General features: G+C 33.9%; 1 protein-coding gene across 1 annotated transcript; it reads left to right on the plus strand.

Annotated features, from left to right (window-relative positions):
• Window positions 1-21,611: 21,611 nt before the first annotated feature.
• LOC132626275 (transcription factor MYB41-like) lies at window positions 21,612-24,563 on the plus strand. Its single transcript, XM_060341122.1, has 3 exons — window positions 21,612-22,108; window positions 22,577-22,706; window positions 23,159-24,563. Exons 1-3 carry the CDS (start codon window positions 21,976-21,978, stop codon window positions 23,865-23,867), a joined length of 972 nt encoding a protein of 323 aa, XP_060197105.1. The 5' UTR covers window positions 21,612-21,975; the 3' UTR covers window positions 23,868-24,563.
• The last annotated feature ends 1,110 nt before the right edge of the window (window positions 24,564-25,673 follow it).

A 25,673-nucleotide genomic window follows, 5' to 3' on the forward strand; every position in this document is an offset into this window, starting at 1 on the left:
CAAATTTAACTAGAATTATATTTTCAGCACAGCATAAAGTTGCATTAATTACATGTTGTAGTCGATTGAATAAATATGAAATGTTTTAAATTATAGTAAGTTGATTTCGTCCAAGTGATGCTTTATTACTGAATCAAGATCAGAACCCTCCTTTCATAATCAACATAGTGTAAAGGATGGCCATATAATTGGACTTCACTGAGTATTGGTCAAGTTTACAGCTCCCTCCACTTCAATTTGTTTGTTGTACTTTCCCTTTTAGTCTGTTTAAAAAAGATGTCTCTTTCCTAATTTACAAACTCTTTAATTTAACATTCCACATGCATATTTAATATCACAAGATTAAAAGACATTTTGGTATATTACACATCTTTTATTCAAGACATTCTTTTTTTATTGTCATCACCTCGGGGCCCAGTCGAAGACAAACAAATTGAAACGGTGTGTTTCTGAAAATCCGTAAACCGCGATAACTAATTTGTGAACATGACGACATTGGATTATGGTCAAAATAAGCCTCATTAGTCATCATACATTTAAACATTTCTATCAATTTCTTATGTGTGCATTTCTATCGAACTAATGAATGAAAGTGTGGTGGATGGTTTCAACCTGTGATATTCTACAACACAGACATCTCCAGTCAAGCTGCAAACCAAATATATATGGACAATGCCTTTTCAAATTGAAGCTTCTTTTTAAGAGGTATCCATGTCAAGAATGATATCTTGAAAGGAAGAAGTTTGTGCCAAACTCTAGAAAAGAGAAGGTCGTCCTGTAAAATTCCAAGCAGAAAAAATAGAGAAAACCCCATTAGTAGAAAGGGTCCAAATAGGAGAGTCAGGGATAGAAAGGTTACCAATTTTAATAGTGAGAATGTGTTAAGCTAGGAACTATGGAAAGTGCATTATGTTCAAGCTGTCAGTAATCATTGCAGATGATGTATTTAATAGGTTGATTTCTTGGTCTCTCATTGACTGATATGATATGAGCAATTGCTCCCATTCCGGTCCAGCTACCCACTAGAAACTCATACTACCATCATTGATCTTCCACAAAATATTCTCCTAAGTGGTGTCTCTAACTTGTATCATTTTTTTCCAGCAGTGTGACTGGCCAGCCATCCAAATTAAATTTTCTTCACTGATTGAATAGTTCCGCAATGTTTTGCTTTTAGAAATTTAGACCAAATGGAGTTACACGTTCTAAATCTACACCATCTCTTCATAGCTAAAGCATTGCTGAAATCCTTCATGGATCTAAATCCAGAGTCCGGGAGCTCTAGTGATATTTTTGCTCACCTTCCCTAATTCCCAAGTAGAATTTGGCTAATTGTTTCTCAATTTATTTGAAAGTAGTTATCAGTGGTTCCATAGCAGCTAATAAGTGAATGGAATGTGACTGAAGAACATGTTCAATCAAAATAGCTCTCTCTATAGCGAGAAGTTTTCCTTTCGAACCAGCTATTTTCCTGTCTATTATATTGACTTCTTTATTGTAGTTAGAGATCACATTTCTTCCCACACAAAGGGGGGAACCAAGATAAGTGATAGAAATATTTTTATTCCTGTATCTAATGGTATTTTTTATTCTTGTAATCATGTTATGATAGGTTTTAGGAGCCACAAGAAAACATTTTTTTTCATCGTTAATCTTCTGTACTAAGATAGCCTCATAGAATTGGATAACTGTGTGACCATAGAATTGGAGCTCTGATTCCATCTCCCTCTGCATATATGGACTCTGCCTAGATTACGTGAGAGATGTTTTTTTTTTTTTTTTTTTGGTTTACTAAGAGATTATCGATGTGCTTGGTGAAGGAAATTAATTTTCATTGAAAATGTTTTTTTTTAATAATAAATAGTTCTCTTACTTATTTTCTTGTATTTGCTAAGTAAGCAAAAAACATACTATATATACCAAAAATATTTATATGTAATCTAGGAAAACACTATATATGGAGGTGAGGGTGGAAAGATCAGGAGGTGGCTAGCTTTGCAAGGACCATAGGCGGGACAGACCATCCTTCAATCTACACTCAACTTGCACCAAATCATTCTTTTTCAGTCCATTTTCATCCAACACACATCCTAGACAGATAAAAACATAACATTAAGCACAAAGCACTATAAATAATACTTAAACGACCATTATAATAATAAAATATGAGGCAAATAATAACTAAATACATGCATTTTAGGCTGAACATAAGTCGTCAAGATCAGAATCCTCATTCATAAGCTAGTGTACTGGATAATTTTTCATTCTTTCGGATGTGCAACTCCAAGGATATTTTTGCTCAATTCTTTTTAAACGATGACAAAAATAGGGGTCTCAAATGATCCTATACGTGCAAATAAGTTTTACGCTGCTATTTAAGGTGTGATTTGCAAGACTGACGCCTATATGAGTGGTCGTAAATTATTGGTCCCGCTTAACAAAATTTTTAAGATTGTCCGCTTTTGTCCATCGGCATCAGGTGTGGGCTTAAATTAATTTTACATGTGGGGCAGAAGTTCGAGACATTTTAATAACTTAGAGCCATGAACCTGCTCAATTCATTCACAATGAATTCTACTTTAATAAAATCACTCATTACACCCTCTCAATTACACTAAATTCTCACCTAACCATATAATTACTTGGCCAAACAAACAGACCAAGTTGTGTAATTATACCCAATTACATTCAAATTCAATTCCCATGTGTCCTTCCAAACTAAGGTCAAGTGGGTTGGGCCAGCCCGGACCCGGCCCGGTAAACCCGGCTCGGCCCAAGCCCACTAAGAGGTGTAAGGGGCTGGGCTAGGTGGGTTTTATTAGGGGGATGGGCCGGACAAGGTGAACAGCCAACCAGCCCGGCCCACCAGCAGCCCGGGTGATGGCCCACCGGGGCACCGGCCCGGCCCGGCCCACTTCAAATAAAAAAAAAATAAGTACTACATTTATTACTAATAATAAGTATTTTAAAAACATTGTATCCCAATAAAATAGTTGTAGCTATAATTGTGGGATTCTTAAAATTTTGAAAGCAAATATATGAAATATTTATTAATTATTCAAACCATAGTTAGAATCTTACTTTAGTTAATTAAAACTTAACCATTAATTTTAACTCATGTAATGTGTCTCTTATTCAAGTAAGAACTTGGGGAAAATGGAGACAATGAAAATGGAGAGGAGTCGGATCCGTTAATATTTAATTGCTACTAAATGAAAACTAATTAGCTCTCCTTTTTTTAAAAAAAAAAAAAATTAGTGTTCACTGGTCAGCTGAGCCCCACAGAATTAATAAAGTGAGCTCTTCCTTTGTTTTTTTTTTTTTTCAAACTAGTTAGCTCTTCCTTTGTTTTTTTTTTCAATTAATAATGGGCAGCTGGGCCCCAAAGAATTAACAAAGTGGCCAAGTGACCGTTGCCAACAGAAAGATTGGTAATTCAACCGTTGGCCCAAAAAAGGACCCCTCAACCCCTTAAAACTATTTTTGACCTTTAAGTTTAAAAAATTACAGTTTAACCCATTTTTCACCTATAAATACCTCATACATTTCATCATTTTTTACTACAATCCTCTCATTTTATCTCACTTTCCCTCTTAATTTTCAGAAATTTCTATAATTTTAGTATTCTACTTTAATTGTTTTTGCAAACTTGCAATTAACAAGATCAAGTGGAAGGCTTCAAGTATTCAATTCATCAATTTACGATCACGTTGTTATTTCGTTATCTCCGAGAATTTGGTACCTTCGTTCCATCTCTTACTTTTATTTAGTACTTTAATTCTTGCATTTTAATTTTAATTTTCGTTATTTTAATTTGCATAATGGAACCACTAAAAAAATCGGTAAAGCTTTATGTCCCGGTGGTAGTAGTAGCGGTAAGAAAAAATCCGGTAGTGGTAGTGGTAGGGGTAGTACTAGTGCTAGAAATTATACTCGTATTCCGCAAGCACCACCTAGTGAAATAGGCGACATAGGTGTGGGTGCACATGATATGAATTATATAGAATTACAAGAAACGTACGGTATAGAAGATGAGAATGAAGTTGAGATACAAGTAGACGATGATGATAATGACAATAATACACCCACTAGTCCCACTAATGATATTGCTCAGTCTCGAACTGAGGCTCAAGGTCGTCCTCCACTATCTTGTTGTTGGCTTACACAAGTTCAAAAATATTTCAATAGGTTATACAGTATATAATAATATAAACTATTAGTTATATATATATATTAATAAAATCTTATTAGTTTCAAATTTAGAGAAAGATGAGATAATTAAATTAAGAACTTTGGTTTAGTATCAAAACTCATGTGCATTGTTCCCATTTAGTTCCCATTTAGATGAGTAGGAAATTTAGAGAAAGATGAGATAATTAAATTAAGAACTTTGGTTTAGTATCAAAACTCATGTGCATTGTTCCCATTTAGTTCCCATTTAGATGAGTAGGAAATTTAGAGAAAGAGGAGAGTATGGAATTGTGAGATAATATTGAGAGGAATGAATGGTATTTATAGATTGAAAATACGGCCAAAGTATAATTTAAGGAACTTGATGGTTAAAATAAAGTTGACAACAACTAGATTTTAAAGTATCAAACTTAATAAATTTTAGTATTAGAATTTTTTTTTAAAATAATCAAAATCCGGCTCGGCCCACTAACTAAAACCCGACCCGGCTCACTAACTAAAATCCGGCCCAGCCCACTAACGGGCCCGGTTAGCCCGAGGTGTAGCCCCTATCCAAGGTGGGTTGGGCCGGACACCCTTTCCCTCTCCAAGCCCGGCCCGGCCCGGCCCACTTGACACCCATATTCCAAACAGGAACTTAGTCAGAAAATATAAGTTTCGCCTCAAATTTATACCTTCATAGCTCTTGCATCTAAATACATGTATTTCTTGCAAATACGTATAACACTACCACTCAACGTCAACGACCTAGACAATATAAAATATAGCACACTAATAAATCAACGGCAAAACACTTCATCGTGAAGAACAAAATGCAAACTGTTATGAAATATATTATGGATGTCCAATACACAAATATAATGCTTCTCCTCCACCATCTTAATGGTTCTTCCATTTTCCTCCACCATCTTAATGGTTCCTCCATTTTCCTCCACCATCTTAATGGTTCCTCCATTTTCTTATATATTGAATGCATATGTAGCACTATAAATAGAGGCATAAGTTTTCATATGAAATACACTTGTAACACATTTTGGAAGAATAGTAAAAATCTCTCCTCTTTTGTCATTCTATTTCTATGGTATTCATCCTTTAATATTGTGACTCTTTTAGCTTCATTTTATAACACGTTATCAGCACGAGACTCTGCCGTTCCGAGCAAATACTTTAAAGCCTCGAAGGTATTGATTTTCTATCTTTCTTTACTAATGGCAAATCTTACCAAACGTGAATTTGTAGCTTTAGATATATCCGGCAATACCTATATGTCTTGGATTCTTGACGCCGAAATTCACCTTAATGCGATGGGTCTGGCAGACACCATCAAAGATAAAAATAAGGCATCAAACCAAGACCGTGCCAAGGCTATGATATTCCTCCGCCATCACCTTGATGAGGACTTCAAAATGGAATATCTCACTGTTAAAGATCCTCTTACTCTGTGGAATAATTTAAAAGATAGATATGACCACCTGAAGATGGTCATACTTCTACAAGCACGTTTTGATTGGCTCCATTTAAGGCTACAAGATTTTAAATCTATTAAGGCATATAATTCCGCCATGTTTAAAATTATTTCTCAGTTGAAATTATGTGGTGAAAATATTACTGATCATGATATGCTGGAGAAAACATTCTCCACTTTTCCTGCCTCGAGTATGCTCCTGCAGCAGCAATACCGAGAGATGAAATTCAAGAAATATTCTGATTTAATAGCACATCTTTTAGTGGCTGAACAACATAATGAATTATTAATGAAAAATCATGAAAGCCGACCCACTGGTACTGCCCCATTCCCTGAAGTGAATGAGGCAAATTTTCGTCATTCTAGGCGTGAAAGAGGTTGTGGCCGCAGTCGTGGTCGGGGAAGGAATTTTAATCATGATTCTCGTCTTGCACCAAATAATATCCTTCACCACCAGCAGTGTAAAAGGAAGGATGAAAAGCATAAAGCTGTGCAAAAGAAAAATTCAGAAAATAAATGCTTTCGATGTGGAGGAAAGGGGCACTGGTCACGTACCTGTCGTACGCCAAAGCACCTAGTTGATTTGTATCAAGCCTCTCTCAAAAGGGCAGAAAAGGATGTCAAAGCAAATTTTATTTCTGAAGATAATGTTGAGCCCATGCAACTAGATGTGACAGATTTCTTTGAACTCCCTGAAGGGAAAATAGATCATTTGATCGGTGATGGATCTGTAAAAACTTAGATATTTCATACGTGTCGTTTGTATGTGGTTATGTTTCCATGTTTATGTAAATGAAGTGTGTGTAATGCTTTGTTTAAATAGTAATATATGTAATAAAATGTGTGTAATGCTTTGCCTAATCATAATATCTACTTTGATATTCACTTTATCTATTATTTCATTTTGAAGAATCTATGGAAATTCCTCAAATTTTATTTGGATCAATGACCAATCATGAAGATATTTGTGTGATTGATAGTGGAACAACACATGCCATATTCAAAGATGAGAAATACTTTTCTCACTTGCATAGAAAAAGGGGAAATTTTAATACAATTTCTGGAAATTCAAAATTGATTGAAGGCTCCAGAAGAGTTACTATATTTCTGACTAAGGGGACGAAACTTGTTATAGAAGATGCATTATTCTCTTCTAAATCCCCAAGAAACTTGTTAAGTTTCAAAGATATCCGCCGTAATGGATATCACGCTGAGACATTAAACGAAATAAATGATGAATATCTTGCCATTACAAAGAATGTCTCCGGCCAGAAATATGTTTTGGAGAAATTGTCAACTTTGTCTTCTGGTCTGTATTATGCAAAAATTAGTACAATTGAAGCACACTCGATCGTAAACCAGATGTTTAATGATTCAAGTACTTTTATGCTTTGGCATGACCGAATAGGTCACTCTGGATCAGTAATGATGAGACGAATTATTGAAAATTCAAATGGGCATCCACTTAAGAACCTGAAGATTCTTGAAAGTGGTGAATTTTCATGTGCTGCTTGTTATCAGGGTAAGTTGATAGCTAAGCCATCACCAATGAAAGTTGACATTGAATCCTCTGCTTTTCTAGAACGTATACATGGGGATATATGTGGACCTATTCATCCACCTTGTGGGTCATTCAGATATTTTATGGTCCTAATAGACGCATCTTCAAGATGGTCTCATGTGTGCCTCCTATCGTCTCGAAACCTGGCATTTTCGAAATTATTGGCACAAATAATACGCTTAAGGGCACAGTGTCCGGATTATCCCATTAAGGCTATACGTATCGATAATGCCGGAGAATTTACGTCTCAATCTTTTGATGATTATTGTTTATCAGTTGGGATAAAAGTTGAACATCCTGTAGCACATGTTCATACCCAAAATGGCCTTGCTGAGTCATTTATTAAACGACTACAATTGATAGCAAGACCGCTACTTATGAAAACACGGTTGTCCACTACCGTCTGGGGACATGCTATCTCTTACATGCAGCATCTCTTATTCGCCTCAGACCGACTCATTATAATAAATACTCCCCGTCACAATTAGTATTTGGTCATGAAAATATTGCTCATCTCCGAATATTTGGTTGTGCTATATATATGCCTGTAGCACCACCACAACTTACTAAGATGGGCCCCCAAATAAGGTTAGGTATATATGTTGGGTTTGAATCACCCTCTATTATTCGCTATCTTGAGCCATTGACGGGAGATTTATTCACTGCCCGATTTGCAGATTGTCGATTTAATGAAACAAATTTTCCACAATTAGGGGGAGAGAGAAAAGAAATCAAAAGAGAAATTGTGTGGAAAGTTCCATCACTATCTCATTTTGATCCACGTGCCCCCATATGTGAACAGGAGATCCAGAAGATCATTCACTTGCAAAAAATAGCAAATCAAATGCCAGACGCATTTACTGATTTGAAAAGGATAACTAAGTCACATATCCCTGCAGAGAATGTGCCTATCCGAATTGATGTCCCAAAGGGAAAATCTACTAGTGCCATAGCCTCTGAATCTCATGCATGCCTGAAGCGTGGTAGGCCATTGGGTTCTAAGGATAAAAATCCTAGAAAAAGAAACACGAAAAATGATCAAAATGACACTATGAAAGAATATCATGAAGATATTCAAGATCTGACTAATCCTGATACTCCTGAAGATATTAGGGAACCCGAGACTCAAGTAAATAAAGAACTATCATTGAGTTCTTCTGGTGATGGGATAAATTTGAATCGATCGAAGATTATGGTGGATAATGTTTTTGCATATAATGTTTCCCTAAATATTATGAAAGACATTAAAGATCAGGAACCCCAATCTGTCGAAGAATGTCGACGAAGATATGATTGGACAAAATGGCAAGAGGCAGTTCAATCAGAATTGAATTCACTTGCCAAACGTGAGGTTTTTGGACCTGTAGTCCAAACGCCTAATGGTGTAAAACCAAGTGGCCATAAATGGGTTTTTGTGCGAAAAAGGAATGAGAGAAATGAAATTGTGAGATACAAGGCACGCCTTGTTGCACAAGGATTCTCTCAACGACCCGGTATCAACTATGAAGAAACATATTCACCAGTTATGGATGGCATAACACTTCGATATCTCATCAGTTTAGCTGTACATGAAAACCTTGAAATACATCTGATGGATGTGGTTACAGCTTACCTTTATGGCTCACTTGATAATGAAGTCTATATGAAAATTCCTAAAGGATTTAAAATGCCTGAAGCAATTAACTCAAAGTCTCGGGAGATGTATTCAATCAGATTACAAAGATCGTTGTATGGTCTAAAACAATCAGGGCACATGTGGTACAATCGCCTCAATGAGTACTTGGTAAAACAAGGTTATATAAATGATGCCATTTGTCCATGTGTTTTTATTAAGAAAGCAAAATCGGAGTTCGTTATAATCGCTGTTTATGTTGATGACATAAACCTAATTGGAACTCCAAAAGAGCTCCAAAAGGCGATTGAATATTTAAAGAAAGAATTTGAGATGAAAGATCTGGGAAAAGCAAAACTTTGTCTTGGTTTGCAGATTGAACATTTGACAGATGGGATCCTTATCCATCAATCTGCTTATACCGAAAAGGTTTTAAAAAGATTTTACATGGACAATGCGCATCCTTTAAGTACTCTAATGGTTGTTCGCTCACTTGAAGTGAGTAAAGATTCGTTCCGACCTCAAGAAGAAAATGAAGAGCTTCTTGGTCCTGAAGTACCATATCTTAGTGCAATTGGTGCACTTATGTATCTTGCTAACGCTACAAGACCTGACATAGCGTTCTCTGTTAATTTGCTAGCAAGATATATCTCTTCTCCTACACGAAGACATTGGAACGGAGTTAAGCATATATTGCGATATCTGAAGGGAACTAGTGATATGGGTCTGTTTTATACTAACAAAGGTAGTACAGATCTTGTTGGTTATGCAGATGCAGGTTATTTATCTGATCCACATAAAGCTCGATCTCAAACAGGCTATCTGTTTACATGTGGAGGTACTGCTATATCATGGCGATCCACAAAGCAGTCCATTGTTGCTACTTCTTCGAATCATGCTGAGATAATAGACATTCATGAAGCAAGTAGAGAATGTGTGTGGTTGAGATCAGTGATACATTTCATCAGAGAAAGATGTGGCTTGAAGTGTGATACAAAATTACCCACAATATTATATGAAGATAATGCTGCATGCATAGCTCAATTAAAAGGAGGATTTATAAAAGGAGATAGAACGAAGCACATTTCACCAAAGTTATTTTTCACACATGATCTCCAGAAGAAAGGTGATATTGATGTGCAACAAATTCGTTCAAGTGACAATCCTGCAGATTTGTTCACCAAATCTTTGCCAACTTCAACTCTTGAGAAGAGGATATTCAAGATTGGAATGCAAAGACTCCGACATCTGAATATTGGTCTTCGTCAGGGGGAGTGAAATACGCGTTGTACTCTTTTTTCCTTAACCAAGTTTTGTCTCATTGGGTTTTCTTGGTAAGGTTTTTAATGAGGCAGCTCTCAAAGCGTATTACTAGATATGTGTACTCTTTTTTTTTTCTTCATTGAGGTTTTTTCCCACAGGGTTTTTCCCAATAAGGTTTTTAACGATGCACATCATCTATGGACATCCAAGGGGAGTGTTATGAAATATATTATGGATGTCCAATACACAAATATAATGCTTCTCCTCCACCATCTTAATGGTTCCTCCATTTTCCTCCACCATCTTAATGGTTCCTCCATTTTCTCATATATTGAATGCATATGTAGCACTATAAATAGAGGCATAAGTTTTCATATGAAATACACTTGTAACACATTTTGGAAGAATAGTAAAAATCTCTCCTCTTTTGTCATTCTATTTCTATGGTTTTCATCCTTTAATAGTGTGACTCTTTTAGCTTCATTTTATAACACAAACTACGTTTTCCATAACAATCCAAAGTGTACTTTGTCATAACTATATCAAACTTATCCTCGATATTATGCTCAAAACCAAGTAGCATGAATTAACATAAAATTATACAATGAAACCAAAATCAGAACATAATCACTTCTAATGGAATCATCAGTTCTTAAACTATGTTTTAAGAGTAGTGAAGAAAAGCATGATTTATGTACCAGTTCACATTTCCATTAAAATATAGATATGTTCATGGGTTTACAACTTCAATCGCGTGTGTATGAAGTTGATTTAGAAATAGCTAAACTTTCAGAAAATTATAAATTTCGGCTATGCCTTAAATATAGGTCCCAAAATTGGTTACGAATTTTTACTCATTGTAGCTTCTTTTAAGACCTAATTATTAATATTAACTATCCTTTTATTTAATTATATTTAGTAGCTAATTAACTTTTCTAAATTACAAATGGTAGCTATATAAAAAATACATACCCAAACACATATATCTTTCTTTTTTCCCAATCACTATCCATTTCAGATTCTTTATTTCTCAAAACCCTAAAAACTCTCTCTTCCCTTCTCTCAACCACCACACCATGACCGCGCCTCTCTCTCTTCTCCCTCTCCCTCTGTGCTCAACCCTCTCTCTCTCTGCCGCCCCTCTCTCTCTTCTCCCTCTCCCTCTGTGCTCACTCCTCTCTCTCTCTCTCTCTCTCTCTCTCTCTCTCTCTCTCTCTCTCTCTCTCTCTCTCTTTTCACTTTATCTGGTGAGACGATGGCATAGATCTAGCCATTTGTATTGTTGGTGGCGGCGGCAATGGCACTGGTTTTGAGATAGCGGCGGAGAAGATGACGTGGAGGTGGAGAGATTAGGGTTTTACTGGTGGTGGAAAGATTAGGGTTTTTTTGGTGGTGGTGGTGTCTCAGATTTGGGTTTTTGGTGGTGGTGGAGAGATTAGGGTTTTTGGTGGTGATAGTGTCTTAGATCTGGCCGTGTGTATTTGTTAAAAGCTAAATACAAATACATTCAAAAATCTACATCCCACAAATACACTATGTTTGAATGTATTTGTCTTTGTATTTTTTGAGTGTATTTTGTTAATAGCCAAACACATTGTTTTTTAATGTATTTGTCATGCATTTGAATTTTTTTTCTCTTGTATCTGAATGTATTTGTTGAAATTCATTCAAATACACGAAAATTTGAATATATTTGGCTTCATATGTAGTTGGAATGTACACAATGTATTTGAAATACATCAAAAAAAGCCACTGAAATATATCAAAAAAATAATCAGTAAAATACATAAAAAAAAATTTTTACTGAAATACATTAAAAAAACAAAAGACACGAAAATACATTATAGCAAAAAACACAAAAATCACTGAAATACAACAAAGAAAAAAAAGAAATCACTAAAATACATCAAAAAAATATATTAATATCTAATTTAATAGCTCCACCGTTAAAGGCTAAAATCAAGGATCCTGTTTTTTTTTTTTTTACCATGTTCTCATGTATTTGTTGGCAACAAATACACAAGAAAACATATACTATTTTGCTAAAATATAGCTACAAATGGTAATATTTAAAAGGGTAGCTACAAATGGTAGGAAGCTACAATAAGGTAGTCATTTGAGTAAGTTTGCCAATTGGTTATCTCTTGTTGGACAGACGTTAAGCCCAATATGGGACTATAGGCCCAACCAATTGAGCCCAAATGATATGATTCATCAGTTATATAAAGAATTAGTGCACATCAAGTTCACAACATAGATTAGTGTTATGATGATATTTTGTTCTTTAAAAAGGAAATATGACAAAATAAAATATTGGATATACTCGAAGATTTAGGATTAGTAGGTGATTATTAATAAATGTGTTAGAGGGAAATGCAAAAACCACTAGAGTAAATCTTAAATTAATTAATTAATTACAGTAATTAGATCAAGAAGAACACTTCATTAACTAACACGTTAATACAGCCAAGTATATTTCATAACAGAATTTAAACCAACCAATTATTTGGAAACTTTTTACTTTTCCAATCCGTAGTATTGATGAAGAGATCTCTTATTCTTCCTTTTTCCTCGATATTTATCCTCTCCTGTCCATATTATCTGTTTCTTTTAAGATTTTTGTCACATTCTTTAAGAAAAATATTGAATACCGCTACCTTATTAAAAATATTTGTTGGAGAATAGCTATTGGGTCGGATCCCACCTGCTAATTAACCCATTAACTTATCCTCCTCTCAATCCATAATCCTTAGCGTATAAATACACTATTATGGGTGTTGGAAAATGAAGTTTTTCTCATTTTAATACAACAGCTAGGATTTACAAGAAAGTATCTCTCCATCTTCCTAGAGAGGATTTTTAGGCTGTGAAAACACATGCAGAGTCATCCGGTACGCGAGGATTCCCGACGACCAGTGACACGAGCCGTGGTTGTTGAGATCCGCTCAATGGAGAAACCTGTAGGTCTTCTAAACTAGTATTTTACGATTAAAATACTACAATATTTGCCTAAACTGACCATCACATAAGTCAGAACCATGCGCATGGATGAAAGAGCGCGCTTTGAGGGAAGAGGGGAAGAAAGACTATAGAAAGGCTAAGTGAAGTACTTATAGGGACTTCTTTAACATTCTTCTTTAAGCGTCTCACCCAATTAATTAAGAGTTCTGTGTGATTTGCGCCCCTTAATGTATGCCGCCTTTTGTGATTTATTTCATCGACTGTAATGTGATTTGCACAATCTTTAAGTTTTACTTTAGTCGGAAGCTTAACCAAATTTATATGGGAGATGACGGAAAGAGTTTCCTCATAGCTAATATAAGAAATTAGCTTCCTTTTTTAGTGTTATGTAAAGAAATAAAAATATTGGGGTATAAATTATTAAACTAAAATAGAATTGGGTGCAAATTATAAAAGACAATATATATTAGGGATGAAAATCACAAGGAACTCCTTAATTAATACTTCACTAATTGCTACACGTAAGAATAAATGTGGAAAGTAATGAATAACATTTTTAATTTCTTTAAAACGTCAAATATTTTAAAACAAGCTGGATTTAACAAAATGACTAATATTTGAAGCAGAAGAAAATTACTATCCTTTTCGTCTCTTGCTAAAAATATATAACCTATCCCCCATTCTCTAACATATTTTATATTGGGTGATTACGTTTTAATTTGAAGAAACGAGACTTCAATCCAGAAACATCAGGATAAATACATTGAATAACATGCGTAACCCACTTTGCAATGGAGCGTAACCACGTACGTAATTTGAGAGACCAAATAAATCAGTTGTTTAATCAATTTTTAATCCCAAAAACATGCATCACCGGTGCTCATTTTAAATATTATCGTTATGGTCCCTAATTCCTCAACATGATATATTTTCAACTTTGGTGTCCATATTTATATGCATTGACAATACAATTTTTTTAATATACTGGATAGTGTATTTTTATATGTTGGTAGCATGCAATTTGCTTTATTTTTCATATTAGTAATCCCCCTTTTGATGAACAATTGCGCAATTATATTTTAGGCAATTTAATACGTAGTAATTATTTCCACTGTATAGAAATTAAATCTTTTATGTATTATTATCTAGTTATATGTAGACATGCATGGCATTAAAAAGATATGCATGGATATCAACAAGAGTGCTGATGCAACAGCATCCACATTTGATTCGATTTGCTATCTGTTACACACAAAATATAAAACAATGTGACTTTCCCCAATTAATTAAATAATTAGTTTTGCAGATTTTGTGTTGTAGAAGAAGAAGCTTTATAATTCAAAGTTTGTTGGAGGCTATTGAACACCTCACAACAACAATCTAACGACATTCACATAATAACCAAGATTTTGTTATTACTATTATTTCTTTCGTTTGTAAGGGTGGATGAGAGGAGTCAACTCTCATGACGTGGTGGCAATTTTGGGCAAGTTCCCCACAAGCAACCCCTACATTTGTGACAACTATTACTAGAATCAGTGTATTTTGTGTAAGCAAATACAAGAATTCCATCCTTTTTTGTTTAAGCATTTGTTATCCCAAGTCTACTAGTTCAATTAATTATGATTAGCGTTGTGTAAGATTGCTCAGAGTCAGAAATTTATATAAGGAGATCCAAAAATATATATATTAGATGTGAGTTGAGATTAAATCTAAACTTAAAGCAACTTTTGAACCCCATTTATTGCTATACTAGAAATTTTTTCTAAGTCAAAGAGATTCAATAGCATATATATAACAAAAAAAATATCATTTTATCATATTTATACAGTATAATTTTAGACTCCATATCAAGAAGTTATTCATTCCTAGGGCTCAAACCCAAGACATTTGGTTAAGGATGACATAGCTCAAATCTAAGACCTCTGATTAAGAATGAAATGAAGCAAACCATATATGCCCACCATACCTCTTGATGGTCAAGGATATATTCCTTTCTTTGGTGACTAATTCTAAACTCTTTTTTTCTTATTAAAAAGGATTAACGGACATGCATGATGCTTAGCTAGAACATAATGGTTTGTTTTCTCTCTTTCAAACATCCAAATATTTATATCGAGCAGTCAAAATATGTACGTAGACAAGAGCTGAGTGTTGATCGGGTCATTATCCTCATCTAGTTAGTAATGTAATTTTCTCAGGCAGTTCCATATGTAATACTTTTCTTTTTGGCAGTTGATGAGATTAATAAGTTGTCTCGTGGACACCAACAGGGAACAAAAGATTGAATTCGACGTTTGATTTTAAATTAATTTTCAAATCTTTGGCTTTTATGCTATAAGATCAGATAGAATTTAACTTATGCACTTCACATTTTGTTGATCGTTATTTATAATTTTCTTCTAAGTAAACTGATTATTAAAAAACTCTTTTATAACGTCGATGAATAGAAATGAAAGAACTAAGCAAATACCAGTTTTCGCAATTACAGCTAAGTCAAAAAATAAAATGGAGAAAAATATATGGAGGGTATCTTCTAGAATATTAGGATATACTCATAAATGAGGAGGAAGAGGAAAACAAGCAAGAGGGTTATTTGACCTTGGAGCTAGCTAAATGTTAGTTAATGTTAGTGAAAGAATTATGAAGCATTTGACAGAATCTTTTTTGTTATCTTATATATATTGGTGGATGTGCATCGGAGCCAGAATTCTCACTAAGAGGGTTCAAAGAATGAAGAAGTAAACACACGAATAAAACAAAAGGGGGTTCAACACTAATATAAATAAAATAAAAAATTAATCATATATAAACAGTGTAATTTTCCGCCAAAGGAGGTTCGGATGAACCCATTCGGCCCTACCTAGCTCCGCCCCTGTGTACCGTATAGAAATATTAGAAGTTCAGCAACTTTGAATACTTCATTGTTTTAGAGTGAGGCCAAATCAAGTAAGTGTTATAAGTTATATACAGGATTAATTAACATAAAGAATTTTATATTATTAAATTATATTTATCTTTTGTAGCACGTAAGTTGTAAAACTTACAAATTTCATTTTTAATTTTATGACGGCTTACTTGTAAAATAGTATTAAAATACTATTTACACTAACAATATAGAGTATAACTTAAACCTTACCAACCGAGGGAAAAAGCTAACACGTTTTCTTGCTTATAGCCTATAAGGGTTTTACATAGGTTATGGTTGTCCTTGCTCTAATTGTATGGCGATACAGGACAAATCAAACCTTTTACGAAGTTAACTATATAAGTACGAAAAATAAATAGTCAATTGAGCATTAATTAAGCATTTTAGCTACTCCTCCTTTTTGTTTCCTCAATATACTTTCTTTTTCCGATATAATAGCACTTCTCTGAGCCATGAAAAATTCACAAATATAATTTCGATTTTATTCGAAGATTTTGTGACCTGTAATCCAACTTGCAAGGACCTATTAGTGCCAAACAAAAAAAGTCTCCTTTAGAGTATAATGAGAAGTTTAAACACTTGTGAGGCTAAAAATCATTTCCTTGAAAGTAGAATGAAAAATATAAAGTTGAAATGTTTTTAAATAAGAAAATATGACATTTTATGATAGACTAAAAAGAAAAATATTCCACATAATTATTTGGAACAGAAGCAAGAGCGGAGCTAGTTAATCTTGTCCAAGAAGAGTCAATTCAAACTCTTTCATCAAAAAATTATACTGTGCAGATAAGTCATATTTTAAATGTATATATACTATTTATTTATTCTTTAGCTTTTTTGTGTGTTTACACTGTAAAATTTTTGACTTCGCCAAAGGCGGAGCAATATAGAAGTTAAAGCTAAAATGAGCTATTTCCAAGATAAAGACTAAGATTCTAGAGTACCAAATGAGTACATATACACCAAATTAAATCATCATTCTAAAGTGTACACACGATACAATAGGAGTGGAAAATGAAGTTGAACATGCAAAATTTCAAAGTTGAAGAAATGTCGATAACCAAAATTAAACTGTCCACATTGGGGCCATGTGTAATCTGTGGTTGTGAAGCTAATTGTTTTATCCAATTAATTAAACTTTAATCAACATTTGTAGACTGCTGACAGTAAGAGTGAGGCCATGAGAGACCAAATAAGGATCCTTGTTGGTTTGTTAATTATATCATTATATTGAAATAGAAATTAAATTTAACACCTGTATCCTTTAGGGTACGTGTATGGTCTTGGATATCTTAAATGACCTCACATTGTACCCAATTTGGAAAGTTGACGTTTTGTACACATAAACACGTGTTTCTTTACAAGATGAAATTTTAAATTATATACGAATCATCAAAGAAAATTTTGAAAATTTCTTTCTCCAGAAAGATGAAGCAATAATGGAAATGATTTTTGAATAATTAAATGATATACTGTCCTAGTTTCAATAAGATAAAATAATCACTTAAAAAATAAGAATTAATAACTGATATAACTTTCTAGTTAAACAACAAAAATACGTTGCTAACTGTTGAAGATAATGATCAATGTATTCTTGATAATTATGTTAGTAGTCTTGATAAGGACTCAATCACTTAGTACTAGTTTAGAAAGAGTGAAACACTTGTATAAAATTATCTAGGAGAATTAGAGTATATCTTGTATACCTAGCATATAGGTGTATATCTCATGTATAAATAGGAGTATATCGTGTACTGCAAAACATGTAGAAATAAAAACTTCTTCTCTTCTTAAACGTATGCTAGCTTTTGGGGTTGAGTTAGGCCCATGATCCATTTCTTTATATGGTATCAGAGCAGGACTCATCTCACCCGATGTGGACCCCCAAATTAAATTGTCCACGCACCAGATGTCCAGTCCTAGGCGTGAGGCAGGGGCGGATCTACGTCTTAGGTGCGGAGTTTCACGCCACCCACAAGCTTCGGCCGAAACTTTATATAAGTATGTATATTTATATAAGAAACACTATAAATAGTGAGTGTGCCACCTGCAGTAATAAAAGTGGCTATAGTGCCACTGGCAAAGTGCCTAGTTTTCTTGTATTTTGCGCGGCTTCGAATCCACATGATGTGAGCATTGTTTTAGATCTCATAACAATTCCGTCTCTACACAAGTCTACAACACATACTAGTTGTTGACACCCTTCTTTTTTAAGTGTTGAACATTTTATTTGTTTAATAAGTGTAAAATAGTAGAAATGTTCTTAGAATAAAATAATAGAAAATTTGTTTTTTTTTTTTGGACATTCTTTCATCTCCTAATAATCAAGAATTCCTTTCCAAACAAAAATTGACCTCCGCCACTTTTCCCTACTCCCGGTACTGTTGTTACTTGTTACTGCTTCACCACGGCTCCGCTGCCTTTGCTTCCACCACTGTAGGCTCTCTTAATTCCTTGTTTATTTCTTTGCCCTATTTGGTTATTTCCTTTTTTTCCCCTTCCATCAAGTATATATTTTTGCTTTGCTTCTGTTATATTTAGTTGAATTTTGGTGTTCTCGTTAAGTTTTATTGTCATTTTTTTTGTTATATATTGTTTAATTTGTTATGTAGACCTTAATTCAATCTTATTAACTAGTGGTAGTTTGCATTAAAGATAGTGCACTACTACGCACACGCCTTTTTTTAGGGACAAAACCGATCGACGGATAGTTATAATCGAAAATTATCATCTCGGGAAAAAAATCGATAGACACTCTTCGGTTCGATAGCCTCCATCAGTAAATATAGTAAAGATAAGACGATATTAGAAAATTTTATATAATTTTTGCGCATTTTTGAGCAAAATTAACCAACGGCCGTTCGTCGGTTTTATTAAGAAAAATTGAAAAGCACAATTTCATTGGTTTTATATAGTGTCCGTTAGTTATCTTTACAGAATAGTAGATTGACAATGTCCGTCAATATTTATCACTCGAAAAATACGATTTTAGTCATGGTGGCACCCGTACTCATCAAATCCTGGATCCGCCTCTGGCGTGAGGTGGGGTATTGAAGAATGAAAAAAGTCCTTCATCGGTGGTTAATGAGATGGGTGGTTTCCTTATATGGACTTGGGCAATCCTCCCCTCATAAGCTAGCTTTTGGGGTTGAGTTAGGCCCCTAATCTATTTCTTTACACTAACCTTATTTAACAAAAAAAAATAGTAATGAATTATCAAAAGAACTATGTTAGAGTTATTTAGCGATGGATTAGCAATGAGTTTTTGGTTTATTCCTGTTTTTTCGTTTAGTGAATGTGAATCTCTTTTAAAAGTTAAAATACCCATCCTACTCTTAAGAAATGATTATTATCTCTTTTTTTCTCTCTAAATGATCGTTAATGCACATGTTAATTGTTTTATACTATGTTATACGACAACTTTCGTACTTTTTGCCTTCATTGCTGATCCTTTCAATGGACATTAATGGTATTCATGATTCAGCTTCAAATCTCTACGAAAATAATATTATTATCGGTATCATTATATCCCTACATATAAGATTGTATAAAGTAATTAATATCCATCGAATTTTCTATTTTCCGATGTATTATTTCGTCAATGAGGCCTTAAAACATTTTTTATGACAATCGTTCAATAAAATCCAAAATGCGCCACGCTTGTCTAAGCTTACGTTTATAATGAGTTATTTATTCTCACATTTTAGCACTTGTTTCTCTAATTAGCATAGAGTGGCTTCCTTGAAAGGAGACACGTCAAGGTCCTGAAGTACTATAGTCACCATTGCATATATATTATTTCACGGACAATCAATTTAAGTAATTAATTAACTAATTATATTAAAACTTGGTCTCCAATATTTGGTCCCAAGCTTCAAAAGGTGACAAGTTGAAATGCTGATGATAGCCAATGTAATAATATGAAATCTCTTGAGGAATATATACTATTGAAACTTAAGTAGGCGTTTGGCTATGAAAACCAAATATTTTTCACTTTATTTGAAATTTTGAAGACGGAGTTGTGTTTGGTCAAAACTTTTGTAAATAATATTTGATTGTTTGAATGTATTGAAAGTGAAAAAGGTGAAAACAATATTTTTGGTAATTTTTAAATTTCAAATACAACTTCAAGTTATGTTTGGAATTTTCATGACCAAACATTTATTTTTAAATAAAGTGAAATAATTTTCCGGAAAAAATTGAAAAATTCTCATGGCCAAGGCCCTAAAATTCAAAAAGGCTATTTTTTTTATTAGAAAGAAGCACTTTCACAAAAAATGAACATGAAATGTTGTCCTCATAATTGGTAGGGGAAATCTACCAACCATACCGACTAATCAGTCTTTGTTTGAAAACATTGGTGCAAAGTCAAAGCCATTAGTTAGCAGCCACTTGTCCATAACAATTCCCCAGAATTTTACATTTCCTTTTTAGACAAAATCCCAAAACTTTACACTGTTAGCAGTGGAATTTTTTTTACAATAATAATGTACTTTAATTTGCTATAGCAAGTAAGCTACTTTTATTTGTCAGACTATTAATCATATTATTAAGGATGATTAGCGATAATTACGTGTGCTTTAGTTGACCTCATTGTATAAATTCGGTGCACTTGGCAGTATAGATATGTTTAAAACTATGCTAATTAGTAGGTAATTATAAGTAAATTTCTATGACAGATATTAGTCAATAAACAACAACATACCCAATATGATCGCACAAGTGGGGTAACTAGACATTAATTGATATTCTGATAAAAATAATAATTAATATGATATATTATAAATTAGACTACACCGATTATGTAAAAAACTTCACCCAATAGTAAATGTATAACGGAAATGGCTCAAATATATCGTCGAACTATCGAAAATGACTCATTTATGTCATCACCTCAATAGTTTAGCTCATTTATGCCATTGACGTTACCAAAATGGCTCATCTATGTCATTTTTCATTAACGTCGGTTTTACAATACCAGATATGACACATGACCGCCAACTAGAGGGTCCACGTCTTTTAATTAAACCAACAAAAATTAAATCATAAATTAAACTAAAACCCGACCCATACACCCAATCCACCCAAATCTTTTTAACCCTAGCATTTAGAGGTTAAAGTGGTTAACAATTGGTTTTTGTTATTGCAATTAGTTTAACCTTTAAAGTTAGCATTAAGATGTTAAGTATGTTCTTAGTAAACTTAACCACTTTAACCTCTACATCTAGGGTCAAAAGGATTTGGGTGGGTCGGGTTTTAGTTTAATTTGTGTTGGTTTAATTAAAAGATGTGGACCCTCTAGTTGATAGCCACGTGTCATATCTGGTATTATAAAACTGGCGTTGATGAAAAATGGCATGGATGAGCCATTTTTGTAACTTCAATGGCATAAATGAGCCGAACTATTGAGGCGATGGTATAAATGAGCCAAACTATTGACGAGTGACATAAATGAGTCATTTCCGATAGTTCGATGACATATTTGACATATTTGAGCCTTTTCCATATATATAATAACTTAAATTTTCATCTTTAAACATTTCACCTCATGAATCATGACAAAGCAGACAAAGAGAGGGACCACCAACGGTCGTAGTGGATAGATAGGATCTCTTCATATTTAACCAAACAAATAGAGCACTTTCTCCTATAATGAGCCTTGCGCAGCATAAATCCGAATTAGTTGGAACTCAAAATAAGCAACACACCGGTGTGAAAAACCAAAAAACAAAATGACATAGGGGCATTCACGTAAAATGAGGCCAGCGCCAAATTCTATTGACTTCAATTTGTTTTAAAGCACTTCTTTCTCATCTATAAATAAGAGTCATAAATCCCTCTAGCTATAGGGACCGACAACTTCACTTTTAAGTTTCCAAAATCTCACTCCTCTTCCATAATACATCTCTTTCTGTTTTCTTCAAACAATTACAATCAATATTCCTAAAGACCAAAAAAAAAAAAAAAAAAAAAACAACAACAACAACAATACTATGGGAAGAACACCATGTTGTGATAAAAATGGACTGAAGAAAGGTCCATGGACCCCAGAGGAAGATCAAAAACTCATTCACTATATTCAAGTTCATGGCCCTGGAAATTGGAGAAACCTCCCCAAGAATGCTGGTAAATAATTAATTCATCCATATTTTATTGTGTTTCGAATGAAGAAACAGTTTTTCATGAAAAAAAGTTTTCCTGAAAAATAATTTTCTTATTTGCTTTTTGGTGATGGTTAATAGGTTAAGTAAATAGAAAATTTTCAAGAACATTTATATATAATTTAGACAAACATTATAAGGTGGACTGGCGAGGGATGGGGGTGGGCAGGACATAGGGGTGGGTTGTTCACGATCAGCATGTAATATCACACTTATAAGACTTATTTTCCTACTGAAACAGTCCTCTACCTGTTACAAGGTAGGGGTAATTAAAGTTTGCGTACATTCTACCATCTCCAAACTCCATCTGGTGGGATTATACTGGGTATGTTGTTGTTGGTGTTGTAGACCAAACAGATTCTATATGTTGTTTCATCTTTTCTTAAAAATAATATATAGGTGTTCTAATATTTCAACAAAAATTTGTGTGCAGGACTTCAAAGGTGTGGCAAGAGTTGTCGTCTTCGGTGGACGAATTATTTGAGGCCTGATATTAGGAGAGGAAGATTCTCTTTTGAAGAAGAGGAAACAATTATCCAACTTCATAGTGTTCTTGGCAACAAGTAAGATTTATATCTATCATTCTTTTTCTTCCAATCTTTTTTTTAAATTTTCTATTCGGTATTTCGATATCCGCTTTGGGCCGATTAATTTTTCTCCCTTATTTTAGGAAAGCTCTTTAGTCTTACTATTTTTCATTTTTAAACTATATGATTACACATTTAAAAGTATAAGTTGTTAGAGATAGCACAGTTATTTACTTAATTTTGTCAGTAACACGCCCCTACATACGAACCTAATTTCTTTTCATCATAAAGCACATATAATCTTCTATTTATAATATGTGATGATAATTAAGACTTGATCCTAACGACCTTAGTCAGCTATGACAACATGTTAAATTGCACAACCACCTTATCTAAAAAATTTAAACTGTTAAAAAAGATAAATTTTTATTTACTTAATTATATTTTCAACGTTTAACTCATCAGTATATCACTATGTTTGTGTTCAGGTGGTCTGCAATAGCGGCTCGATTGCCAGGAAGAACTGACAACGAAATCAAGAATTATTGGAACACACATATAAGAAAAAGGCTTTTGAGGATGGGCATTGATCCAGTGACACATAGCCCTCGTCTTGATTTCTTAGACTTATCATCAATTCTCAACTCAACTCAACTTAATCTTTCAAGCTTGTTGGGACTACAAGCACTTGTAAACCCTGAAATATTCAAACTTGCTAACTCCCTTTTACTATCTCAAAATGAAAATCACGAACTGTTATTACAAAATCAAAACTCTGAAGGGCCTGAACTCATGCTTCAAAAACTTCAACAAAATCAATTATTGCATAACCAATCCTCTATTTTCCAACATAATAATCAACTGCACAACCAAGTTCCGGAAATACCAAATTGCACCCCACAAAATGTTTCATGTTCATCTTCCCAATCCATGCAAGGTAACATGGGACCTTATTTGATGAATGGCCAAATGTTCCAAGAAAATGCGATGCTACCTCTTCAAAATTATAGTTACTCTGCGTCCGATGCATCTGAGAACTCAACGATTCAGTCCTTAAACAATAACAACAATCAGAATAGTCAGAATTTCAGCTTTGATACGCCTTTGTCAGGCACGGAAGAAGAGAAAGAGAGTTATTGCAGTAACTTCATGAAGTTTGAAATTCCAGAGAGTTTAGATTTTGATGATTTGTTGTAAACTGTCCAAAGAGTTTGTATCTCTCTCTGTTTTTTCTTTTTTGTTTCATTTCCAGATAGAGTTAAGTTGGATATGAGCCATTGTCATGTTATTTTTTTTCTTTTTCCAAATTATGAATATGTACCACCAGTTTGTTATCTTATAATATCTTCTTTTAAATTTAATTTTTGTGCGGAGGCAGCGTAGTTTCAAAACTTGCGACACTTACCTCAAGGATTTCTTTGTTTCAAAAGATGAGACAAAAAAAAGCTATTCTCTAATGTATAGAACAATCAAAACATGATAAAAAGAAATACTTATTAATTTAGATAAACTGAGTTGAATTAGAAAGTGAAATCGCCGTGAACATTTTTTTTTTTTTTTTTTTTTACATATTTAGAGGATCTCACTCCAAAAAAAACGACAAAAATCGACATAAAAAATCGACCTCCGAATGTCAGTTTTAAAAATTATACAATTATAAATGCGCCATATGAAATCGAACACTCAACTTTAGAATGGTAGGATTAATTTCAACTTCTATACCATTGGTGGTATTTGGTTTAGGACTTTGTTTTCTTTTTAATTTATACTCTTCAAATTTATTTATTTTTTGCAAAAACATCGACCTCCGGGGGTCAGTTTCTTTTTTCTTTTTTCTTTTTTTTGAAAAAACGACCGCCAGAAGTCGGTAATTTGCGAGAAAAAAAGGAGGAAATTATTTTTTTAAAATCAAGCTCTGAGGTCTTTTTTTTAAATTTATTATTTTAATTTTAAAAAAGGACCTCTGGAGGTCGCGTACCACTTTTCCAGTTTTGGAGCTAAAAAAGACCCACCTCAAGAGGTCGGTTTTCACTTTTCCGATTTTTGGCTTTAAAAAAATGAAGTCGGAGGTGAGTTTCTTTAAAAAAAAAAAAAAAAGTCAGAGATCGATTTTTTCCGATTTTCTCTAAAGGTCGGTATTTTGAGGTTGCCTTTAGCAGTTTTTAGTAGCAATTATAAATTACATAAATTATATATTATATACTTGTATAATACCATTTTTTTTAGTGGAATGCCCTTCAAAGTCACTGGTCTTTAAATTTTGTCCTTTGCCTAAACATTCACGGGTTCCGGGTTCGAACCCCCGCTCAGTCAAATTTTTTTTTAAAAAAAATCGCAAGGCAAAGTTTTGGATTTAGAGTTTGAACCTTATAAGGCAGAGTTTGGGCAAAAGTCTACCTTAAGATAAACCTCTGCCTTAATGCCTAACTTTTGCCTGAAGGGTTGTTACACCTCGTAGTTTTGTACGTTGAGATTCGTTAGGTGTTAGTTGTCCTAATCATGGAAACTGAAGTTATCCTTTAGGATATATGAGATTATATGTGCCTACCTTATGGTTATGAGGGTTTAAGTTCATGAAATAAGCTATGGAAGGATTTGAGAACAAGCGAATTAAGGAAATTAAGTTTGTCGGAACTTTGGGAAAACTTGGCAAAATTTTGGACAGGATTTCTGGTCCAACTTGAGAGAGGTATATCTCCTAGAATATGAGGATTTTGGTGTGTTTTTTCTATCCAAATTGAAGTTCATTGAGTCTAGTTTCAAACTCAACAAACCGTTCGTCAATGTGACATCGGAGTAAAAAGTTATGGGTGTTTTAAGACAGACTGCTCGGGCAGAACATTTTGACGAATCAGTTTGACGGACCGCAGAAATTTCTGCGGCCCATCAAATGGTATTTTCCTAGCGTAAAATAGTCACAGTGAGCCATGTTTGACGGAGCATTTTGACAGACCGTAGGAATTTTGACGCTCCCTCAAAGTGGGCGTAGGATTGTCCGACGAG

This window comes from Lycium barbarum, chromosome 1 (assembly GCF_019175385.1).
Source record: "Lycium barbarum isolate Lr01 chromosome 1, ASM1917538v2, whole genome shotgun sequence".
NCBI classification, from domain to species: domain Eukaryota; kingdom Viridiplantae; phylum Streptophyta; class Magnoliopsida; order Solanales; family Solanaceae; genus Lycium; species Lycium barbarum.